Below are 16,511 nucleotides of genomic sequence, written 5' to 3'. Positions count from 1 at the left end.
GGGTGAAGGGGACGAGGGGAAAAATTGCAACAAAATGTTATCCAAAGGTCAATGTTGGAAAAATTACCCATGCATATGTTTTGTAAATAAAAGGCTTCAATAAAAAAATAAAAATAAAAATAAATAAATCATGACCTCAACATTTACAAACTGGAAAAAAAAAGTAGAGTTTCCGTCTATATTACTATTGTCTTATATTCAATCAAATTTTGCAAAAGCTGTTTCTATCATTCTGTCATTTTACATGGTATCCTCTTCTCAAATGTTTTTCTATCTTAACTTCCTTCTCTAATATAAAACACTTTGACTTTCTCAAACTTTTCAATTATGCTTGTCATTTCCTCTTTCATAAAATCATAATAATTCATTTTAGATATATTTGTCCACTGCACATTTCATGATAATTGTGCCTCATATCTTGTTTTGTGTACCAAACTTTTCATCTCAGCAAGTTCCCTTCATATAGTTGATGAAAAGATTCATAAAAATATTCTTGGCGATGAGATAATTATCTCTAACTCATCTCATTTTAATTAACACCAAAGCCTAGTCTCCCCTCTCACTTTCTGCTACCTTGGAAATACATCTAAGTTCTAGGTTGCAGAAGTTTGTGGGGCCTCAGTAGTCAGTATCATAGCAGGATTCTGAGCTATAAAAAATTTTTGCAGGAGAGTATTAGAATAGAAAAAAGGGGAAAGGACACGTCTGCCCTTGAAATAAACCTCAAACCCATACCTTGACTGATCCTCTCAGATCATCAGAGATTCAAATACCAAACTACAGAAATCAATCCTAGCCACAGTAGCATCAGCATGACAGTGAATTGTATTGTTAGACCATAGATCTGAGGAACAGAAGGAATGGGACAGTATACTGGGAAGGGATGAGGTTTGGGTGTAGGACTGTGTGGCACACAACTTAATTCTGAAGGAAAAATTTCATCATCTGGCTGAGGCTGATTTTTCCTTTACAAAAGTCATTTGGGACAAAGACTTAGCCTGTTGAACAATGAATTACCCAATGTAAGAGGAAGCTGGGACACTTCCATCTCCAGTGCCCAGGAAAACTACCATCAGAAAGGAAGAAGTCAGAAGGTCAGCAATAAAGTGAAATAAGGTGGGGTGGAGGAGGCTAAAATTACCAAATATCCCCAGAAGAAAGAAACTCAAAGATTTTAATCATACACAAATAGGGAATTATTAATTAATAGGGAAAATATTAACAACAGACTCTTCCAGGTCTAGTAATTGAGTTCAGGTGCCTTTGAATAAATGCTATAAATAAAAGGAAAATGATGGTTCATCATTAGATAAGGCAGGGGACCTTATGAAATTTGATGAGAATGTGGAATGTTGCTAAGTAGATTAAAAAAGAAATGAGAATTATAAAAGCAGATTTTTACACAGCAACAGGAATTGTTACAAGAGGAAAACTTGAATCTGTAATGATAACTCACCAAAGAAACAAAAGAGAGGACAACTAGTTGTTTGAGAATGAAAAACCTGAACACCATAATATAAAAAATACTGGAAGAAAAATGTCCAGAATTTCTGAACACCAAAAGAAAGAAATACTAATTAAAAGAATGCATAGATTACTTTCCGAAAACAACCAAACAAAACCAAAGCTGCAAAATCCAAGACACATAGTGGTGAACTTTAAAAATTCAATTTTAAAAAAATTCTACAAACAGCCAGGAGAAAAACCTTCAAATACAAAAGACATGAAAATCAAATAATACAAGATTACTCTGCACCCACCAGAAAATGCAGAAGGAAATGGCATAACACGTTATGAAGTATAATGGAGCTTAAGATCTGACCCAACCTGACCTATATTGCAAATCTGAACTAACCACAAATAGAAAAAGAAAAGATTCTGGTAATAAAGAGATGTTCAAAACATTTTCTTAGAAAGAAAACCAGACATGAAGAGATTGTTTCTTAAAAATACAAGACAATAGAAATGAATAATAGCAAATTTAGCAGCAAAGCTCAACAATAGAGTGAGAACAGAGAAACCAGTAATATACTTTTTTATCCAAAATGTTCAGAAGGAGACATTGATGATGGCAGAAATAAGGTAGAGTAAGAGAGGGAAAGGTAGAACTTTGTGACATATTACCTACAGGTGAATCATTGTCTTTTGTAAGATTACATTTTAAAAAAATGAAAGTGTGTTTTGAAGAAGGGCAAGTGTAATATGCTTGAGTAAAATTAAGGGCTAGAAATGAGAAGGTAAAAATTTAAGGTAAGAAACGAGAAGGTAATAACTTTTATTTCCCAGTAAGAGAACACCTTGCATGGAAATGAGAAGAGGAAAAGAATTAAGAGGGGAAAGGGAGAGAGAGGACATGTTTTCATGATAGGAAAAGTTTCCACTGATAAATGTTCCTATGGGTGATGATTCTTTGTGAAGGGAGATGGGAACTCTGTACGGGGTGTTGTCTGCAGAGATTTGGAATTTGAAAAGACCACTTGTTCTGTGTCAAAAAGCAGAGAGGGCAACTCTAGGGGGCAATTGGTGCTAGGGAAGTCAGAGATCATGGACCCAGGGAATAAATTCTTAAATGGAAAAGAAAGGTGACTAGAGAAAGGATATACATGACAGATGGGCTGCAAAATCAGTATGTGAGCAGATAATGATGGGGGTGGTAGATGTTCTGCCATAAGATAATGTACTAACTATCTTTATTCCTATCTTTAATAGGAATTAGTACTTTTCCGGGAGTAATGTACAATGGAACAAGTTCTACAACATGATGTCAAAATACTTAGAGGGGGGAGCCACAAATAGATATCTCTGAAGTTTTGACTCAATAAAAAAAGTCATAAATTAAAAAAAAATTAAATGGAAAACTTCAAATGTGAATGTGTTCAACAATCTAATAAAGTGGGGGAAAAGAGACTGAATTAAAAAAAAAAAACAATCAATTGCTTATAAGCAACACATTTAAAAAACCAAAGATGTCAAAAGAGTTCAAATGAGAGGCTGGATTTTTTTTTTTATTATGCATCAAGTGACCCCCCCCCCAAAAAAAAGCAAGAGCTCCATTTATACTTTATTACAAAGCAAAATAAACATTCAAAAAATAAAAAGAGATAAACAAGGAAATTCATGTCCATTTCAGAAATGTTTTGCATGACTTCATATGTATAATACACATTCTATTTCTTGCCTTCCCAACATTTTTTCAGTATTTATCATATCCACTGTCTGTGTTGAAGGTGCCAGGGGAATATACTTATCTTGGAGGAAATATTTATTATATAAAGCTCGAGGCTTTTGTATAACCTACAAAGTTCTAGCAGGCTACTGTTAAGTTTTTTTTCCTTATCTCAATTTTATAAAATAGGCATAAGGGTTGGCAATTATTGAAATATTTTTCTGTTATAATTGATGCTTAGGATTTCTGCCTATCTAGTAGCTTTTCCTCTTTCAAACGCCTTAAGAGTCTTCAAAATTACATCAGTCCAAGCTAGACCTCTTCTGTGTATATTTGGTCAGAAGCTCTTCCCATCTTTATTTTACTTTGCATCACTTTTGTTTCATCATGTTGCATATATTGAGTTGTAGTAATTCTGTCATTGGTGAAGAAAATTGTTTGTTGTGGAAATATTGACTGATCCTCTCAGATTTCTCTTAAACCAACCACTTTATCATTTCTTACAGTATAAATAATATTATTCAATCATATTTATATATCATAACTTGTTCATCCATTCCCCATTTATTGGTAGCACCTCAGATTCCCATTTTTTGCCATCTCAAAAGAGCTATAAATATTCCTGTACATCCTTAGTTTTGCTCAGAACTAATCCTTCCCTTCCCTTTTCTCTAATTCCCTTTCTTCCACTCCCCTTTTCCTATTTCCCTATTGAATGAAATTCATTTCTACACCCAACTCTCTGTGTGAATATGTATTCTTTCCTCCTTTGACCAGTTCATATGAGAGTAGGTTTAAGGGAGAACTCTCCCCACTGCTTCTTCTTTGTATAATGATTACATATTCTGATTATGTGAACTAATTTTCCTTAATTCTTCTTTTCCTTAACTCCCCCCACTAAAATTTTCCTTTTCCCCTCACTTTTTATTAAGATCAAGACATAATAAAACCACTCCCAAGTCTTGTCTAATTATGACCTTGATGATAGCTTTCTTGCTATCTTGCTAATATTTCATATTAAAATATAAACAAATTATCACTGTTTAGTCTTTTATATTTATTCATGGTTTTGTATTTTCACTTAAATGCTGTCTGAATTTCAAAGTTTCTTCAACAGGAATACTTACAAGTCCTCTATTTCATTAAAGCTTCATTTTTTCAGTTTTGCTTGAGTAAGCTATTCTTGGTTGTAAGTTTAGATCCTTTGCCTTCTTAAATATCACATTCCAAGTTCACTTAATAGTAACGGCTAATAAATCATATATAATTTTGACTAGATCCTTGAAACTTGGATTCTTTCTAGTTGCTAGGAATATTTTTTTCTTTGACTTGGAGATTCTGGATTTTGGCTTATAGCATTCCTGGGAGATTTCAATTTGAGACTTCTTTCAGGAGGTGACCAGTAGAATTATACCAGCTATTTCTAAGAGGTATGAGCAGTTTTCTTTTAAGATTTCTTGAAATATGATGAACCAATCTAACTAGGTCTATAAACTAGAACTGGTATGATCAATGAAGTTGCTAGTTAGCACCTGCTCCCATCGTAGTGCCTGCTATGGGCCTATGGATGCTCTGATGGGATTGATACTTAAAGACCACTGCATCCATTGTCCGTATTTTGCAAGGTTGTCAACCTGGTTCAAAGGGAATGATAAAATTTCACAGTTGAAAGGGATCTTAAACACTATTTATTGCACCCCTCTCTTTTAAAAAATGAAGCCCAGACAGACCAAATGAGGTCTCACAGCTGGTTTGTGTAAAATCCAGGTCTAGAATTGAGAGGTCTTCCAAAGCAATGTTTTTAGCAGTATATACACTATATTATAGATTTGTGCATACCTACATGAGTGCATGTGTGTGTGAACAATGAGTTTTGCTGTCATTACTCCAAAAAAGGATTCCCATCAAGCATTGTTCATTCAGTAGATGGGGCTTTGATAAGTTTTTCACAATTGGATTTCCATTCAGAATTCTTACACTCTGCCAGATACAGTTCTAAATTTTCTATTGTAATGAATGGGTTGTATGTAGAAGTACAGAATTAAACATTTGAAGGCTATAGCCAGTAAGCCAGTAGCTTACTGCATTTATTCTGTAATAACTCTATTTACCATTGATAAAAATAACCATTAAAATAATCAAAACCTAAGTGTATTACTACTTCAGTGGGATAATAATTATATTTACTGTTTGCTTTGAAACTGCAAGATTTTGTTTATAAGGTGAAATTTGGGAATGTCTCTCCAAGTTTTTACCATAGAATAAAAGAAGTTTTTATTATTTATATTTAATATATTTTTTAAATGTTCACAAATTCTGTCAAGTAGATATTTGTAATGGTGATATACTTTTTTTAATCATGAAAAATAAACTGGTAGAAACATTGCCCAAGAGGACCGGGCATTATATGAAAAACCAAGAAGAATCCACAGCAGGAAAATGGAGAAAGTTGTTTCTGATATGTTAAAATCAAACCATTGGAGAGAAAATGCTCCAGCAACCCAGTACCTAAATTGTAAATGCCATGTACCCAACCCAGTTGAAATTACTGAGGAAGGCAGCATTAAGCAATATCTATGTTGGGAGCTGCTTACCCAGAAGTGAGAGAATTGGGTTAGTCAATTGGGCAGCATATCCTTTCTCCCTCAGTTCTGCTGCTCACTTACTACATCCTGCAATTTCCGTCTTCCCTTTGTTTCTTACTAGTGCACATTTCTCCAGCTTTCTGCTTTTTTAACTGACTTTTTTCTCCTCTCACTTCCCAACTTCTATTTCCTGAGGAATAATCTACAATCTTTTATTTTATCATTTGTGACAATTATATCCCCAGCTCCTAATATTGTCTGATGACAAGAACTTAATGAATGCTTATAGAGTAATTGACTCAACTACTTGTGATCCTATCGTTTAGCCTAATTACAATCTATTCCTCTTATCTGAACCACGTTATGTTCAAGTGGAATAAATATATTTTGTTATAGTTTTCAAGATTCCTGGGGATTCCAATTATTAGTAGGCATCAAAGAAAAACTCAAAAGTCCAAATAATCTTTGTACCATTGTTTGAATAAAGGAGTCCTCTCTAAGTCAAAAAAGGGGTCAGTCAATTCAGCTTATCAAATTCCTTATCAAAAGGAATTATGGAGAAAAATTGAGGACAAGAAAATGTCAATGTGAAAATCAAAGCTCACAGAAGGATAGGATACAGACTTCTTGGGATGAGGGACTTTTTTCTTTACATCTCCCCATACTTTGTACAGAGTAAGCACTAAATGTGGCCTGAAAATTAAATCAATGGGGGAAGAAAAACGATTAAGAACTATTATAAACTAATGGAAGGGGAAAAAAGCAGAAATAAAAGAAATAACAAAAAATTGACTGATATTGAAATTCAGAGAAGATAAGAAAATTGCAGCACTGAGAATATTGCTGAGCAAAAGGAAGTTTAAGAAAATGTCTTTGGATTGTCCATCACCAGTGAATTTGCCATTGCTTTCTTCCATTGAAACATCTATCCTTACTGAATATAAGTGCCTTGAGGAAAAGGATATTTCATTTTGGGTCTTGAAGTCCCTAATACCTAGTATAGAACTACATAGATAATAGGCTTTTAACAAATTGCTTGCAGACCAGTTCCTCAGAGTAGCTTCAGAGATACATTTCTGGGTTAGGGGGGGAAAAAAAGGAAGTATTGTACCTCTTCATGGAAACACAGGAACATCCCCCAATCCTTCATCACAACATAGACCCTTGTTCCTTACTAAGACATATTCTCTCCCAGGACACTAATTGTTGAACTCTCTTCACCCAAAGTCTCCTTTTCACTTTTATGATTTTAGGGAATTTAAATATTTCAAGCTTATGGTCAGGAATAACCAAATTTTCTTCCTGGAAAATATTTAAAAACCACCAAAATGGCCTATTATTATAAGACTTATGACATCATCTATCTTATCTCAGTTTCTTCATACTGTTTATTACTGTTAAGACTGAAAAGAAGGAGTCAGATGAAAGATATTTGACTTTATTACATCAAGTTCATAGAAGGTAGTAAAAATATTCCTTTTAATGGCTTTGTGATAAGTCCAGTATGAGATTAAGAGGTCTTGGGCTTACACATGGCCTTTCATAATGTTCTAGCCTCAGTATATACTAGTCACGGACACAGAATAAATCTAATTGTTAGGATTTTTATCAGAACTTTCCAGATCCCTCCAGAAAGATAATACAAAGAGTCATCAGCCTAAAGTAAGGCAAAGAAAGTAGGTTCCAACTGGGGTTAACAAGGGGTATTAATGTTAAAATATATAGGTTTATAACTCTTTAAGACATGTTGATCACTCTAATGCACCTTCAGTGGAGGATAGTTTGCTCCACAACTTAATCTGGACAACTTCGGAAAAGTATAGAAGAACCAGTCTGTGACCTCTATTCCTCATTTCCCATGACCCTCAATATACCCAGGCTACTCAATATTCTTGTCTTAGTGAATTCACACTCATCTTCCTGGACATCTGTCCAGCATCTTACCCAGGAAAAGACAACTGATTCAGGAACTCTTGAATAGGATAGGACTTTTCTCCTGTATGGCTCTTCATCTACCACTATGTTGAAATAGAAAAAAAAAAAAAGTCTAAAAATCACTGCAGAAAGTAGGCTGATCCAAATTTCCACATCCTCTACTATTTATCTCACTGACCTGAAACTTTCATGACACTGTTTCCCTTTGGTTTCTGGACTATCATGCTCTCTCCTTTTGAAGCAATTCATCAAATTTCCCCTTCAGTGGTCAATATTATTATAGGAAATGATGCTGTTGTCAGTCTTGAGTTATCCATGGTTTGTTTTTTTGTTTTGTTTTGTTTTGTTTTCCCAAACTAAAATCAGAGCCAGTTCCCACCAGGAAAACTTCCAGCTTTTTCTCCAGAACCTCAACTGACCTAAATATTCCAGCTGTGTTCCTCTGGAGAAGGATGACAGTCAAAAAAATATAAAGTTCTCCCATTTTATCCAATTTGACTAGAGATAATAGGCACAGCAAGGAAGCCACATCAAAATTTGAATATGCATGCTGAGGAGTGAGGGACAACTCACCATAAAATTCTTCTCTGAAGTCACAGAGTGCACCTGCTGATCCCTCTGTTGCCCCCAGACTCTGGAGAAAATGGAGAAATGTTTTTTCATAGCTTGAATTAACTCAGCTTGTCTGGACAAAATTGTCCCTACCTACAAAATAATTCTGAAGCAATTTCTTCAAAGTAGAGGTCTGTCTCTTGACTCAGAGAAGACCAATTCCAAATAAAACCTCTTCTGCTAATTTGGCTATATCAAAATTGCAAATCTTTTCTACCCTGTATGAGTTCTCTGGTGTTTCATAAGTCGAGAACTTCGAGAAAAACTTTCTCCACATTGAGAACATTTATAGGGCCTCTCTCCAGTGTGGGTCCTCAAATGTCGAATCCAATTGGAACTGTGAGAAAAACTGTCCCCACATTCATGACAGGTATAGGGTTTCTCTCCTGTGTGGATTCTTTGGTGTCTAATGAGGTTGGAGCTGTGAGAGAAGTTTTCCCCACACAGAGGACATTTATAAGGTTTTTCTCCTGTATGTATTCTCTGGTGCCTAGTAAGATACATATGCTGCCTGAAGCTTTTCCCACATGTCAAACATTTAAAGAGTTTCTTCTCTCCTCTCTGGGTTCCATGATTTGTAATAACTGTACTGTTATTTACTGTTCCCCCATATTCAGAGAAAGGGTAAAATCTCTCTCTCTGATGGGTTCTCTCATGTATGACAAGATGTGAACTTCTAGAGAAACCTTTTCCACATTCAGAGCATTTACAAGGTCTCTCTCCTATGTGAATTTTCTGGTGCCTAATAAGATTTGAATTGTTAGAAAAAAATTTTTCACACACAGGACATTTGTGTAGTTTCTCTCCTGGATGAGGTTTCTTTGGTCTTATCAATTCACTGGAACCTAATGCCCAAGCTGTGGATTTTCCCAGTCTCTCCTCCGAAGAAGGAGTATATTGTCCTTCTGATTTGTCCTGCTCAGGATTCCAGCAAACCTCTATTTCTGAATGGCCTGAGGGCATTTCTTGAGGCTGTTTTTCCACAAAATGTTCAGAAGGAGAATTCTCTTCCTTATTTTCTTTCTTCTCTTCTGCTAGGATAAAGAGAAAAATAAAAGAACAAGAGTTTCATCCCTGAACCACAGGGGAAAAAAGCCACTGAACAATATCCACCTGAAATATCCTGATTACTGTATACATCAATCATGATATGCCCAGACGAGGTTAATACTGTTTCAACTTCCTAAAGAGTTCTCAAAAAAAATTTCTAGGAAAGACTCAATAGGAATCATTATATGTAAAAAAACAATTAAATATTGAGAAATTAAGATCCATTTAAGGAGAATGACATTAAGCCAATTAGCACACACATCAACTTCACGCTTAATTTTAGGCTTGGTCTGTGACCTCTGCTTTTTTGTATAACGTAGAATAGATAGAAAGTGGTAAAAATATATAGAATGATGTTTTGTCAAGGGATCCATATTCCTTTTAGTAGCAGCAGAATGACCTTACCATCTATGTGCCCAAGGAATTATGTTCAAGGAAGTTTTCCATTTGTGAGCTTTTTATTCCTTACCTATAGAAGAGATTCTGGTACACTCTTGCTCCTTGACACACTGAAGACTGGGATCCCATGACTTTTCTTTTTGTTCTACTAGAGTGGCTGGATCCTGACTGGAAATGTGAGATTCTGTCAAAATAAAATACAAAATCAGTTCTTTCCTCTAATTCCTAAGAATTAGTACAAGGTAGGCAAGTATCTAAGGTACCTCTGAGAAATTTAGTTCATATATACTAGAAATTTACTGGGATTTCCCATTAGATATACTACAATCTCCCTTTGTTTAATTTCAAAGGTTTCAAAGCATTAAATATATGTAAACATGTTTGTACTTTGTTCTCAAAAAAGGACCATGACATCAAAAAAGTGATGCCATACCATGCAAATGAATTGTATCTGAATGAGACAGGCTGTGCAAAGTCAACAGCCTCACTTTCTCCTCTCTGAAGCATCTGAGTCCACTGGCTAAATACTGATCAGGATGACTGGAGATGATCCTGGATGCAGTGGGAGACCTTGGTCTTTTAAAGCTAAGATCTTTTCCAGGTCTCAGTTTGACTGAAGCAATGGCCATTCAGTGATTAAGGCAAGGTAAGAAAGAAGTGAGACAAAGAATGGTCTTTTTTATCTAATTTTTTAAAAAAAAGATCAATGTGGGAAGGGAAGACCCATAGGATTTCTGGCCAAAACAGCACTCAAGTAAGGCAATCAGGACCAACACAAAAACCAAATGGGCTTGGCCTGGGATCTTTTCTTGGCCAGTCATGGAAAGCTAGTGTGATTTGGGCTTAAGTAATGGTCCCAGAGAAAGAAATCTAGCCCATTAACCCCAAGATATAGTAAGTTAGTTTAAACTAAATGCCAAAGTACAGAGAAATGACAATAAATGCACATGGGGAAGACGTTTAAAAAAAAAAAGTAGTTGAAGAAAAAAAAAGGAAATTTTACTCTGTTATGACATTTAGTTGACAGTTGCTAACAGTGTGATGGCCAGTATCTTTAAGAGCTAGATTAAAATATAAAATAATCTTGATAGGAATGTTTAAGTTAAAAGCAGAAAAAAGATGCAAAGGAGATATTACAGAGAGAAAAACTCACTACACAAAACATGAGAAGATTGCTTTGCTCTCCCTTCCATTATCTAGGGCTCACATCAGACAAGATAAAAAAGAGTTGTCAGAGGAATGCTGTTTAAAAACAACATGAACTTAGCTACCAGGATATGAAAATTGAATAATAACATGCAGAAATAGAGAATGTGCTAATTAATATAATCATTATGTTATTATTTTCTAAGGTCACACTGATAGCAAGTAGAAAAGCCAATATTCTAATCCAAGTCCTATTATTAAGATCAGTGCTCTTTCTACTGCATTACACTATAGAGTTGCCTCACAAGAGCCAAAATTACAAGAGCCCATTTGGTCTTGTAATTCCTTTGTTCTTGATATATCCTACTCTAGGACTACTAATATGGTTCAATGCTCCAAATCTTAGGTAATAGAATTTGTAGCACTGAGGTACCAAGCCAAAATGGGTCCACATTAGATTGGTTCCTCCCTCTATTTGACCCCTCCTGTACTACATGGAACCTATATAAGTAGCCTGGCTATCCAAGGGGCAGGTACTATTGCGAGATATCCATTGATTTTTATTACTGGGTAAGAAGTTCTTACCTAATGCAACCACATGCTCATTTTCCTGCATGGCTTCTCTGGAAAGAGCCTTCTTACTGAGTTCCTGATGCCCCCATTCCTCCTGAGAGAGGTATATTGCCACATCCTCAAAAGTCTCAGGCAACTGAAACAGCACAAAGACTCATTTTTAACACCTACTACTCTAAGAACATGACTATTAAAATGTAAAAGAAAAACTACAAACATTGAGGGCAGGATTCATATATGAATGCATATGGTCTATGATTGTTATATCGAGGCAACAAATGAAACAGAGAGATGATACCCTCAAACAGATTTTCTGCACATGACTTGATATAGAGGTTCTGAAATGATAACATTCAGGCAATAAAAATGAGAATACAGGAAGAATAATGGGAACCGCCATATCACCTGGGACCCCGTTGTCTCTTTCTCTTTGGTGCCTTCTGCCTTTGAAGGAAGTATAGAAACCCAGGGAGTAGATGATGCTGAAGGAGACAAATCAAAAGAATAAGAATAGCATTCTTGTTCCTATTTTGATGCTATGTTATTCACCACAAGGAGCTGATTTCTCCCATACTGCTCAGTTCCTGCTGAGCTGACATTCTAGAAAAAAAGAAAAACAAAAGTATATACATGGTAAATTGGTTCCAAATAGTGTTATTGGTTCCAAGTTGTGTTCTACTTTCTACTTGGGATATATTGAATATAGGAATTTTATTTTTTTTCAGCCTATTTCCCCACCACCATTACCATTCTCCCCTCACTCCCCCCATACTCCAAATCAAAGAAAGACACTATCAATGTATATCCCATTCTTAGGAGGAACCATAAACCCTTTGTAGTTACTTTTTCTAACATCCCTCCCCTCAAGGGGCTTCTCTCCCCAGATGAATCTCTGCTCCTCACCCCTCTCCTGTAGAGACTGAGGTCCCCCATTAGGGCTAGGGCCCAGCAGCTCCTGTAGTCCAAGGCAAGGGCTCTGCTCAATATCTGATGGCTCCAGCTTGAAGTTTGGTGGTTCCTGTGCTGCTCTCAGTGGTGAGGTCTCTTTCAAAGGCACTGCTTGTCCCTGCCCATGGATTGTAACCTGGAAACCAGCCCATATCATTCATCACTGTAACAGGGTCCAATGGCAAATGGTATCACTATTGGATTCTGAAGAAGAATCCTTAATAGTAAACCTCAAGGCATACCTCATGAAAAGAAAGAAGAATGATTTAAAGGTTTTTGACTCTTAAGTATACTGGAAAACCACATAAACACTGAAAGAAATGATGGGACTAAAATAGACCTACTCCTGTTTAAAGAGGTGTTGTCACATTTATCTACACTGTTCCCATTCAAACCTTACACAACCTCACTGGCTACTCCTTTGAGCATGGCAGCATCTTCATAAGTCAATTTGTGTGGCTTGAAAGCTAGTGTGCTTGAAATGCCAAACTTGCTTTCCAAGTTAACAGACCAACTGGGAATGAATACTGCAAAAGAGAAAAGGCCAGGACATTGATGCTTGGCATAGTGGAAAGAGCAATTATCATAAAGCAAAAAGAATTATGTTGAATTGTAGCTCTCTTACTTATTAGTTGGGGTAATCACAGTCAAGTAAGAGTCTGAACTTCAGAAAATCAGTTGGAAAACTGGATTATTTATGAGATATATACCCTAGTACTGCTGAAAAGGAGGTACTTTAAATCTTTCTAGTCTTGCACAGAGATTTGCTGCCCCAAACTACAAACTTCATCCAGCCTGAATCCCAGGAGTTCCTCCTGTTCCTGAGGAGGTGAAGCTTCAAAGCTCACAGCTGAAGTCATCATTCAGCTCAGGGTCTAGCCTCAGTCCAAGAGGAGGGCCTACTCAAGTTTCCTGGAGTTCTTTTCAGATATGCTCCTGAACAGGGAAGAAAAGCCAACTTCTTCCCAGGAAACCCTATGCAATGTAAATATCACGAATATCAATTCTTCTGCTTTTCTAGGTCTTTCTGCTGAAAGCCACCAAGGCCAATGTGCCAAATACTAACTGCAATTAATAAAAACATCACAATTACATAATACTTTAAAGGCTTATTACTCAACAACCCTCAAAGTATATAGTAAAAGTATTTCCCCACTCTGTAACCCCCATCTACTTTACAGATGAAGCTTAAAGTTCAGAGATGTTCAACAACTTGCCTATGGTCACACAGCTAATGAGTGCCAGAGCTAGGAACTCACTCTCGGTTGCTTGACTTTCAATTTCAATGTTTATTTTACTGTAATTCCTGGGGAAAATTAAATTGCCTTATGGTCCAATCTCTTATACCCATCCAGTGTCCTATAAGGCTTTCTCACCTGCTGCCTGCATCTCTCATGTTCTTTCTGCAATTCCTCCACAAGCGTCACTGCCTCTTCCCCACTCTCTGGATGTTGCTCCCGTACCCTAGCTTGGATGTCTCCAGGGAGGATGGTCAAAAACTGCTCCAATACCAGCAACTCTAAGATCTGCTCCTTGGAGTGTATCTCGGGCCTGAGCCAGCGATGGCAAAGCTCCTGGAGTTGGATGAAAGCCTGTCGAGGTCCAGCTGCTTGTTGGTAGCAGAAATGCCTGAAGCACTGGTGGTAGATCTCGGGGCTTGTTCTATGATCTGCTATGGAGATTTCCTGCCCCGAAGAGCAGTCTTCCTCCAGCTTGACTATCAGGAGCCCCTCCGACTCCTGAGGAGCAGAAATCGGGCAGCCCACGGCTGAAGTCATCTCAGCCCTCACTCAAAACTTTCTGCTTGTTCTCTTCAGATCAGTTTCTGGGCAGGAATGTTCAAGAAAAGCTTTGCTTCTCTCCAGGAATCTTAAGGGAAAGTGAAAACTGTAAGAAAGTGACACACAAGTTCTCCCCTTTCCTCCTGTCCCAGCTTCATTCTCCAAGTCCCAAATCACAGCGAGGGCTGGACACTCTCTCAGCCCAGGCCTCTTAATAATCTGCCCTCCTTTCCTGTACAGCGGAGAAGATATCAGTCTTCAACCACTTGAAAAATAGTTTATCCAAAAAAAAAAAAAAAAAAAAAAAAAAAAAAAAAAAGGATCAAGCCTCCAGTTTGCTGCCTCTGGGCTGGGGCCAAGTAGAGACAAAAAGCTCTTTATGGTTGAAGTTTCAATGGACAGTTATTGTTATTAATGAGTGTCCTCACAGGATCTCCCTCTCCAGCACACAAGAGAGTTCCCCTCAGGATGCAGAGTACAGGAGATGGGGGGAAGCCCAGCACAGGGCAGTTCTAGGGGGGGAGGGGCGGTCCTCTTCATCAAGGATGCTCTCCCTCTTCTCTCCCCCACAGCCAACAGCGGCGCCCTTCCCGGCTCCCTCCACCAATCAGCGCTGGTTTCCCCAGCTGCCTCCTTGCCCCACCCAGCGATGACTCCCCAGCCCTCACCCATCGGTGGTACCCTCATAGTCTCGCCCCTCCCCCTCCCATAGGGGCGGTCTTCCTGACTCTAAAGTTAGAGAGCTGTCCTTCCCGCCCCAGCTTCCCCTTTCCCCGCAGCGGGCCTGAGGAGGGGCCCCCGCTGCCCTTGCCCGTTATCCGCCTCCACACCGCCCAGACCGCTGTCCAGAGAAGGCAAGTAGCACTATGCCCAGCCCCAGGGACTCACCCACTCGGGCCCGCGCCGGGAATCCAGGCAGTTCTTTAGGATTCACACTCGGCCCCCTGCCCGGAAATCTAGTCAACATACTCGGAAACGCCTCAAATTCCAACAGCGCATGTTCGGGATGCAGTTCTAGAACTCCATTTCCCGAAGGTGCCAGCGGCGAACGTGTCGCCTCCCCTTGAGCCACGCGTCTCATTGGCAGCTGCAGGGACCAATGGGAGAGGGGAATTTTGCTCTCGGGGCGTATGTGGGCGGGAGGGATCCACGCAGGACCAATCAAAGACGACGGGGAGGGATGCATCTCGGGGACAAGCACCACAAAGGCTGGGCTGGGGAAAGAGAGGGCGAGTGATGAGGGGGAGTGTAAGCACCTGGGACAGGGAACTTGGAAGCATCGTCTAGTGACTGGAAACTAGAGAAGGCGGGAGCGGGAGATAGAGGGGAGGTTCGCACGTGGACTTTGTACTGTCCCATCAGGGAGAACGTGCCTGAAGGAGAGGGTGACTAAAGTCTCTCCCCGGCACTTTCCGTAGCCACCCGGGTGAGCACCACCTGGGGCACTTGTAATTTAGAACAAACAAACAAGAACCGCAGTTATTGTAGGCCTAGATGCCGCGGTGCCGTGGCTGCATAAGCACTTCTTTCTTATTGATGGTGTCATTCCCTTTTAAAGAGCAGCGGCCAGAGGGCCGGTTATTTGACTGGTCTAAGGCATTTCCAAAGAGAGGAATTTCCCCCCTGGGCCTTCTTTATTTTTTTATTTTTATTTAATAGCCTTTTATTTACAGGATATATACATGGGTAACTTTACAGCATTAACAATTGCCAAACCTCTTGTTCCAATTTTTCACCTCTTCCCCCCCCCCACCCCCTCCCCTAGATGGCAGGATGACCAGTAGATGTTAAATATATTAAAATATAACTTAGATACATAATAAGTATACCTGACCAAAACGTTATTTTGCTGTAGAAAAAGAATCAGACTCTGAAATATTGTACAATTAGCTTGTGAAGGAAATAAAAAATGCAGGTGGGCATAAATAGAGGGATTGGGAATTCAATGTAATGGTTTTTAGTCATCTCCCAGAGTTCTTTCTCTGGGCGTAGCTAGTTCAGTTCATTACTGCTCCATTGGAAATGATTTGGTTGATCTCATTGCTGAGGATGGCCAGGTCCATCAGAACTGGTCATCATATAGTATTGTTGTTGAAGTATATAATGATCTCCTGGTCCTGCTCATTTCACTCAGCATCAGTTCGTGTAAGTCTCTCCAGGCCTTTCCTGAAATCATCCTGTTGGTCATTTCTTACAGAACAGTAATATTCCATAATATTCATATACCACAATTTATTCAGCCTTATTATTCTTACCTTCTCGGCAGTGTAAGGTCAGTGTAGGCTCTCTTAGAGATTCAGCTTCCTGCTAAAGGAC

General features: G+C 38.4%; 1 protein-coding gene across 5 annotated transcripts; it reads right to left on the bottom strand.

The window, feature by feature from the left end:
• Positions 1-3,078: 3,078 nt before the first annotated feature.
• Positions 3,079-15,209, bottom strand: LOC100927006 (zinc finger protein 263). Of its 5 annotated transcripts, XM_023501107.2 has the most exons (9): positions 15,084-15,209; positions 13,791-14,283; positions 12,370-12,550; positions 11,872-11,948; positions 11,479-11,602; positions 9,818-9,931; positions 9,082-9,332; positions 8,260-8,320; positions 3,079-7,769 (listed from the first exon to the last, which is right to left on the bottom strand). In XM_023501107.2, the coding sequence occupies exons 2-9, from the start codon at positions 14,190-14,192 to the stop codon at positions 7,594-7,596; spliced, it is 1,386 nt and encodes a 461-aa protein (XP_023356875.1). In that variant the 5' UTR covers positions 14,193-14,283; positions 15,084-15,209; the 3' UTR covers positions 3,079-7,593. The 5 variants fall into 5 exon arrangements, 4 of the variants coding, with proteins under 4 accessions (XP_023356875.1, XP_023356874.1, XP_023356873.1 ...); XR_002769975.2 differs by having other exon boundaries at positions 7,751-7,769; positions 8,260-9,332; XM_023501106.2 differs by lacking the exon at positions 3,079-7,769 and having other exon boundaries at positions 7,883-8,320.
• Between the last annotated feature and the right edge of the window lie 1,302 nt (positions 15,210-16,511).

Source organism: Sarcophilus harrisii, chromosome 3, assembly GCF_902635505.1.
Source record: "Sarcophilus harrisii chromosome 3, mSarHar1.11, whole genome shotgun sequence".
NCBI lineage: Eukaryota > Metazoa > Chordata > Mammalia > Dasyuromorphia > Dasyuridae > Sarcophilus > Sarcophilus harrisii.
Note: the sequence above shows the minus strand (reverse complement) of the source record. Positions and strands in the feature narration are given on the sequence as shown.